Raw genomic sequence first — 8,115 nt, 5'->3', positions numbered from 1 at the left:
GCGCCCGGCTAGTTTTTTGTATTTTTAGTAGAGACAGGGTTTCACCGTGTTAGCCAGGATGGTCTCGATCTCCTGACCTCGTGATCCGCCCGTCTCGGCCTCCCAAAGTGCTGGGATTACAGGCTTGAGCCACCGCGCCCGGCCATTTTTTGTATTTTTAGTAGAAACAGAGTTTCACTGTGTTAGCCAGGATGGTCTTGATCTCCTGACCGTGTGATCCGCCCACCTCAGCTTCCCAAAGCTGTGGGATTTCAGATGTGAGCCACCGCGCTCAGCCAAGGAGGTGCGTCTTCTGACTGAGTTCCAAGGAGAGCTGGAGAAGGTGATATCCTCATCTTTCCTGAAGCCCCCTCTAGGGGTGTGGGAAGGGCTGACTGGTTAGGTCAGTACCTTACTGTGCAGTGACAAACCAGAGGGCTCCAGAAGTGGGTAGGTCCCTGTAAAAATCTTCAGCCCAGGCGTCTGAAGGGCTGAGCGAGTCCCCCTGAGAATATCAGTGCTGGATTCACCATGTCGGCGAGTTGCAATGTGAAGGAGGCCAGGTCCTGGCGACCCCAAGGGGCAAAGCTGGGCCAGCATGAAGATGCTTCAGGAGGCAGGTGTGTTCTCATTAGAAAGAGGCCAGGCTTTAGAGGCCAGACCCAGTGGCTCATGCCTGTAATCCCAGCACTTTGGGGGGCCGAGGCGGGCGGATCACTTGAGGTCAGGAGTTCGAGATCAGCCTGGCCAATATGGTGAAACCTCATCTCTATTAAAAATACAAAAATTAGCCAGGCATGGTGGTGGGCACCTGTAATCCCAGCTACTTGGGGGGCTGAAGCACAAGAATTGCTGAAACCCGGGAGGCTGAGGTTTCAGTGAGCTGAGATCGCGCCACTGCACTCCAGTGTGGGCGACAGAGTGAGACTGTCTCAAAAAAAAAAAAAAAAAACAAATGAGGGCAGGCTTCAAATCTGACCATCCTGGGTTTGGGGATAGCCTCTCCTACGTGCTGCGTGACCTTGGCCAAGTCACACCACCTCTGGAAGCCTCAGTTTCTCTGTCTTGAAATGGGCATAACCTCATCTAGTCCAGTACCTGTCCATTAAATTAAGTGACACATGAAAAGTGCCTAACAGTGGGTTCCAAATGAGAACTGTCAAGGGATGACTTGAGAACCATGGGGATCATTGGAGTAGGAGGCCTCGGGGGCCTGATGGGCTATGGCCTGGCCCAGGGCACAAGCCCTCTGCATCTTCAGGACGGATGATGATACACAGGTCTTTGGTCTTTCATTTTTACCCACTTAACTACCCTAACTAATTCAGAATCCTGCCAGTGATCTGGCTACCTTGGGAGACCTGAGTAAACCAAAGTCCCTACTGTGTGCAGGCGTTGACATTCATCATTTTGGGGACAGGTACTGGGTGTCCACCCACCCGTGGCATTATCTTCAGCTCATCTGAATATGTGCTTGTTGCTTCTCCTCCCTTTCCCGATCAGTTTCTGTGAGTTTTGATCCACTGGGGTGGGTGAACTCTTGTTAACTCCACAAAGTGACATGGTGGTGACACGTTTCTTCACAATGGGGCAATCATGTTCCAACAACTAGACTTCATAGAATGATTGTCTGCACCCCCGGCACAGAAGAAAAATAGGGACATCATGGCTATCTTAGAGGTATTTTTCCACTGGGAACCAGGGATGGGTAAGCCTTGGGCTTAGGAAAAATTAATAATTAGAGCAACAATGCCCTAGACTCATTTATTCCAAGGCCCCTTAGTAAGAGAACCTTTTAACCGTATATAAAGCTAGGCAATTCTGCACTTGTGCTGTCCTTCATACATCAAGACAGCAAAACCCTCTCACCTCTCTACTTTCATGTATACTTTGAATAGATAATGCATTCAAATGATTCAACACTCAAGTGCCAGCGTGGGGAATGTCCGGTGAAAAGCTTACTCCACCTCTGTCCCTTTCCTGTCTGGGGGAGCCCCCATTGCCTGGTTCTTGGTAGCCTTCAGAGAGTCTGTTCATATGAGGGATATGCGCATTTACCCTCCCTCCCCCACCTCTTCTACAAATGGCGCCACATCATACCACGTGGACACGCAGCAAACACCTCATCCTTTGTTTTGTGGCTACATAAATGTTTCGCCGAACAGATGTAGCCTAGTAATGTCCGCGTTGTCATACCCACCATCGCTTCTACAGCTGGTGTGGTTGGCCCGTGCCGTGTGCCTTCATGACCAGCTGTGATAATGGCAATGTCAGCAAACACGAGGCCAGATGTGCAGAGGCAGCAAGGCCCCATCTCTGAAGCTGAGTCTTTGAGGCTGGCAAGGCCCAGGCTGGCTCACCCTGGCTCTGACGCCAGCCTCCCCCCAACCACCTCCCGCAGGCTGGGTGCTGGAGTGGCGCTGGCTGGCTGTGCTGGGCTGCGCGCCCCCCTCCCTCCTGCTGCTGTTCATGTGCGCCATGCCCGAGACCCCGCGCTTCCTGCTGACTCAGCACAGGCGCCAGGAGGCCATGGCCGCCCTGCGGTTCCTGTGGGGCTCCGAGCAGGGCTGGGAAGACCCCCCCATTGGGACCGAGCAGGTGAGAGGCTGGGAGGCAGAGCTGACAGGAGTGGGACAGCAGTCACGGGAGGGCAGCACAGCCTGTTCCCAAGGCCACACTTGGGGCGGACAGGGAGGTGCCTGTCCACCCTCCACCCTCAGCGAGGACAGTCCCAGTGCTTCCTGTCTTAGAGCAGGCAAGACAGCTGGAACCCCACGGGGCTGGGCCCTAGCCCCCAAAGTCACCAGCAGAGCCCGAGCTTTGACCTTTTCTGTCTCAGGAAGAGAAGGGCCAGGCCTGGTGGGGGATACAGAGGCAGAGCTGAGGACTTGGATTTAACAAGGGAGTTTTAGGGCAGGGTAGAGGGTTAAGAGTCTGGGTTTTAGAGTCACCCAGGCATGGGTTTGAAGCTCCCACGCTGCCCCTCACCTAAGCCTGAGCTCTTCCCCTGTGACATGGGAGTCAGCACATGCTTCACAGTGGTGGGTGGGGCTCAGTGGGGGGAAGGAAGGCGGGGCTTAGTGAGGAGGGCGGGGTCACTGAGGAGGATGGGTTCACTGGGGAGGGGAGGTTCAGTGGGGAGGGGAGGGTCAGTGGGGAGGGCCGTAGTGTTGGTCGTGGCAGGGATGAGGACAGCAGCTTGTTCTTTGCCAGATTTCCTCTTTGTGGCTCCCCCCACCGATCAGGAAGTGCCCTGGGCAGGTGCGGGTCATCTCACCTGACACATGGGGAGGCTGGGACTTGTCTGCACACCTGAGGACACAGAGGGTGCTGGGATGAGGAGCCGACACACTCCCCAAGCCTTAGGACAGTGGACCCATAGAGGGGGGCCCCTTGCGGGAGGGGAGAGAGAAATCCTGACGGCCAGTCTCTGTCAGAGCAGAGCTTTCGTCTGGCCTTGCTGCGGCAGCCCGCCATCTACAAGCCCTTCATCATCGGCGTCTCCCTGATGGCCTTCCAGCAGCTGTCGGGGGTCAACGCTGTCATGTTCTACGCAGAGACCATCTTTGAAGAGGCCAAGTTCAAGGTAAAGGGGCCTCTTGCCTGGCCTGCCTCGTCCAGCCCCCACATAGATGGAGCTTCCTCCCCGAGCCCAGGGTCCAGCCACCCAGCACAGGCCTGGAGAGGGAGGGACCCAGCTCTCGGCTGACCCGCCTGGGCTCCATCTCCCCCAGGACAGCAGCCTGGCCTCGGTCGTCGTGGGTGTCATCCAGGTGCTGTTCACAGCTGTGGCGGCTCTCATCATGGACAGAGCAGGGCGGAGGCTGCTCCTGGTCTTGTCAGGTGAGGGCTCACCCCTAAGCAGCCTCCCCGCCATGGGCTGGAGGGCCTTTGCCCAGGCCACCACATTGCAGGAGGAGGACAGGGAGCATTTGTGATGACGAACGTCGTGGACTAATGCGGCCACGATCTGACGGCAGCTCGTCACCAAGCGCTCACTGCAGGCCTGTCCATGCTAGTGGCACTCCCACCCCATGCCTTTGACCTCTGGTGAGCCCACCAGAAGGCGCCGTCACAGCCCCAGCTTATGATGGGAAAACTGAAGGCCAGGAAGGTGAAGTGACTCAGGAGCTTGTGGGTCGTTATGGACAAGTGACTTTACCTCGCTGAGCCTCAGTCTCCCGCTCTGGGAAGTGGGGGTAATGGTAGCGCCTTCCTCAGCGCCATTGTGAGGAGTGGGAGGTGATCCACGTGAGGCCTTCAGCAAGAGCTGCGGCCCACGGACATTTGGTACCCAGCAGCTGCTGCAAAGACGACCGCTGGGGCTGAGGGTCACCAGCTGCTGCTGCTGCTGTGCCGGTACCTCCCGTTTCCTCGGCCCAGAGGGTCTGCTCCAGGAACTTCTTGCAGATCGCTGAAGTCCAAGGCGGGATGGCTGCCACCCAGTCAGGGCTCCTGGGGCCAAGGTCCCGGAACACCAGGCTGGCCGCTCTCTGGGAGCCGAGCCTGCCCCTCTCAGAGGCATCCAGGCCATGCTGCTGCCCCCTGGGCTGCTCCCCGGGCGCCCCACCCACTGCCGCCCTCCCGCCTGCAGGTGTGGTCATGGTGTTCAGCACGAGTGCCTTCGGCACCTACTTCAAGCTGACCCAGGGTGGGCCTGGCAACTCCTCGCACGTGGCCCTCTCGGCGCCTGTCTCTGCAGACCCTGTTGATGCCGGCGTGGGGCTGGCCTGGCTGGCTGTGGGCAGCATGTGCCTCTTCATCGCCGGTAAGGGAGCCCGTGGGAGGCTGGGCGAGGAGTGGGAAGTGATCCCCCAGCCCTGCTCTGGCGGCTCCCAGCAAGTGGGTCTTCCCCAGCCTCACCTCTAGTCTTGTAGGTCCCAAGCTCTGCATTTATAGCTGACCGCGTGCAGATGCTGAACTAGGCTCCTCTGCTTTCCTTTCACTTAAATCCCCTGAGCAGCGCTTGAGCAGGCCCCATTGTGACCCCATCTCAGAGACAGAGCCTGTGCCTGAGGAGGGAAGAGGCTGGCCGAGGCCTTGGCAGGAAAGCATGGAGCTGGCAGGACCACACTGGGATCCAGGACCCCTCAGCCCCACAGGCCGGGAAGCTGGGTCTCTTGGCTCTGTGGCGAGCCGAGGAGCCCAGCTCTGCGGGCCCTGATGCCTGTCTGGCCTGTCTCGCTCCCACAGGCTTTGCGGTGGGCTGGGGGCCCATCCCCTGGCTGCTCATGTCAGAGATCTTCCCTCTGCATGTCAAGGGCGTGGCGACAGGCGTCTGTGTCCTCACCAACTGGCTCATGGCCTTTCTCGTGACCAAGGAGTTCAGCAGCCTCATGGTGAGTGCAGGCTCCCCCGGCACCCCATTCGTGCAGTCAGCCGAGCAGCACTGTCTTAAACCACTTGTATTGCAGAAGACCCAGGGTCGTGGCCCTTACATGCAGCCAGGCCCCATCATGCCTGGGCCACTGGCCATCTTGGGCAAGGAGAAGTGGAGGCAGATGGGCTGGGCCAGATGGGAAACCCAGGCTGCGACCCCCTGGGAGTCCTCCGCCTGTCTTGGCAGTCAGACAGCACAGCTGGCCTCTCCCCTTAGTGAACGTCAGGAACGTGGGCCTTGAGCCTAAGGGTCTACGTGGGAAGAGTTGACAGGACTGGGCTGCAGCCCCACCCTGGCTACTTCCTTGCTGTGTGACCTTGGGTATGACGCTTACCTTCTCTGAGCCTGCTTCCTTAGCTGAAACTGGAGGAGAGTAACAGCAGCTTGCTGTTAAGGCTGATGGGAGCATTAACTCAGTTCATCCTACTGCCGCCTTCTCACGGATGGCCTGGCACAGGCGTGGACCCTGTCCCGGGTCTTCCCAGTCAACAGAGAGACAGTTCTCGGGCAGATGATCTGGTCGTTTGTTCAGTCATTTGTGCCCTCCAGGTCTCCTGGCATGTGCCATGTTCAGGCCCATTCAAGGCGCCAGGGAGAGCAATGAACAAGATGGACATGGTCGGTCCCCTTTATGACGAGGGCGGGAAAGCCTGTGGCAGTGGTGGCAGAATGAGCCAGTGGGGTGGGTTAGGATGTGGTAGGGTGGGTCGGTGAGGGACCAGCCTGGAATCTGTGCAGGGCCTGGGACCCATTTAGGCAGGGCTGCTCGGGGAGCACATTGGGGGGCCGGGCCGATGCCTGGGGGTGGAGATTACTTGCTGCAGCTGGGAGGGGATGGACAGCAACGGAAGGAGGAAAAGCAGCCAAGAAGGAGGTGACAAAGGACCTAACAGTCCTGTTGGGAGAGATAATGTCCAAGAGGCCAAGAGAAGGCCTTCAAGGAGGGAGAGATCACCAGGTCCCAGAGGACCGGGAGCTGAGAAGCACCTTTTTAGTTCTGGCATGTGGGGGGTCACAGCGGTGGGGGGTGGCGGGGACGGGCTCTGACTGAAGGGGATGGCTCACTCCTGCCTCCATGCCACTAGCCCCAAAAGTCCCCATGTGCTCCTGGGGCCATGCTCGCTCTGCCCTCTCACCCATTTCCACCGCACTAGGAAAGAACCCCCGGCGGCCTCAGCGTGGGGCCAAAGCTCAGAGTGGGGCGGGTGGGTCTGTGGACCCTGGAGTCAGACCTGGAGCAGGCGCTCAGCTGTCACTGGATAGTGGGTCTCTGGCCTTGAGGCAGTCACTTCATTGCTGTGAGCCTCAGTTTCCCCAGCCATACAACCTCGGTATCTTGGACAGTGCTCGGCCCAAGCCATCAGACTGGATGCCAGACTATCCTCCATGTCCCAGAGCTGGGTGGAGACAAAATGGCTGCGGCCTTGGGCAGGGCAGGCTGGGGTGGGGGGACTGGACCCCCTGGTGGTGGAGCTGCCTCAGTGATTGCGTGGGGCCTCCTGATCTCTCCCCACGTCCACCCATGGCCTTTCATCTCTCCGCAGGAGGTCCTCAGGCCCTACGGAGCCTTCTGGCTTGCCTCTGCTTTCTGCATCTTCAGTGTCCTTTTCACCTTGTTCTGTGTCCCTGAAACCAAAGGAAAGACTCTGGAACAAATCACAGCCCATTTTGAGGGGCGATGACAGCCACTCACTAAGGGACGGAGCAAGCCTGTGACTCCGAGCTGGGCCCAAGCCCAGAGCCCCTGCCTGCCCCAGGGGAGCCAGAATCCAGGAGCACAGCCCCTCGGAGCCTTGGTCTGCAGGGTCCTTCCTTTCTGGCATGCTCCCTCCAGCCCACGACCCGGGGCTAGGAGGCTCACCCGCCTCCTGTTCCAGCTCCGGCTGCTGCTCTGCGGACTCGGGCACACCTTAGAGCTTTGCAGACCTGCAGTCAGCCCTCCATGCGCAACACTAAAGCAGTGCAAGGGGAGGTGGGCCTCTGGGATCTTTGTCTTCAGGCTGGAGGTGCTTTTGGAGGTTGGGTGCTGGGCACCCGGTCGCTCCTCTCACGCGGCTGCCTTATCGGGAAGGAACTTTGTTTGCCAAATAAAGATTGACACAGAAAATCAGGTCAGTCTCTCTGGGCTTTGTACAAGCTCAGTTTGAAGAGGGTTTATTCCCATCACTTCCAGGACTAGATGCTGCCGAGGACACCCTGTGGCTTTACTTGCTCATGGTCAGCCAAGCCTACCCTTGGCACTGAGAAGTCATTTCTGGCTCCTTCCTTGGGCTCAGTTCCCTGGGTCGTCAGCCATCAAATCTTGTTGCGTTTAAGAAATAAACAGAAACAAACAAACAAACAAACAAAAACCTTTTGTTGACTTTAATGGAGCCAGAAGTTTTTTTATAATTTTATTATTAATTATCTAAGTAATATGTGTTCATTGTAGGGAAATTAAAAAACAGATTTCATGTCATTTTTATAGCTGTTCACCAGCTGCTCGGCACTGTCCTAGGCACTTTACAAATATTCACTCATTTATTTGGATAAACAAATAAAACTATTTATAGCCACCCCTTTCCAGAGATAACATCTCTGTTGAGATTTTGTTCTGCTAGGCATGGTGGCTCACATCTATAATCCCAGTGCTTTGGGAGGCTGAGGCGGGAGGATCTCTTGAGCCCAGGAATTCGAGGCTGTACCACTGTACTCCAGCCTGGGAGACAGAACAAGACCCCAACCCCCCGCCAAAAAGAAAAAAAGATTTCAGTTCT

At 57.2% G+C, this 8,115-nt stretch overlaps 1 protein-coding gene across 3 annotated transcripts; it reads left to right on the top strand.

The window, feature by feature from the left end:
* Nucleotides 1–930: 930 nt before the first annotated feature.
* Nucleotides 931–7,709, top strand: LOC111545913 (solute carrier family 2, facilitated glucose transporter member 8). Of its 3 annotated transcripts, none has more exons than XM_026450606.2 (6): nt 2,139–2,577; nt 3,422–3,565; nt 3,714–3,822; nt 4,574–4,747; nt 5,173–5,318; nt 6,904–7,709. In XM_026450606.2, the coding sequence occupies exons 1-6, from the start codon at nt 2,449–2,451 to the stop codon at nt 7,039–7,041; spliced, it is 840 nt and encodes a 279-aa protein (XP_026306391.1). In that variant the 5' UTR covers nt 2,139–2,448; the 3' UTR covers nt 7,042–7,709. The 3 variants fall into 3 exon arrangements, with proteins under 3 accessions (XP_031790898.1, XP_026306391.1, XP_026306389.1); XM_026450604.2 differs by having other exon boundaries at nt 3,417–3,565; XM_031935038.1 differs by lacking the exons at nt 4,574–4,747; nt 5,173–5,318; nt 6,904–7,709 and having other exon boundaries at nt 931–2,577; nt 3,417–3,565; nt 3,714–4,562.
* The last annotated feature ends 406 nt before the right edge of the window (nt 7,710–8,115 follow it).

The sequence above is a fragment of the Piliocolobus tephrosceles genome, unplaced genomic scaffold, assembly GCF_002776525.5.
Source record: "Piliocolobus tephrosceles isolate RC106 unplaced genomic scaffold, ASM277652v3 unscaffolded_22500, whole genome shotgun sequence".
NCBI lineage: Eukaryota > Metazoa > Chordata > Mammalia > Primates > Cercopithecidae > Piliocolobus > Piliocolobus tephrosceles.
This window is presented reverse-complemented; position numbering and strand designations above follow the sequence as displayed.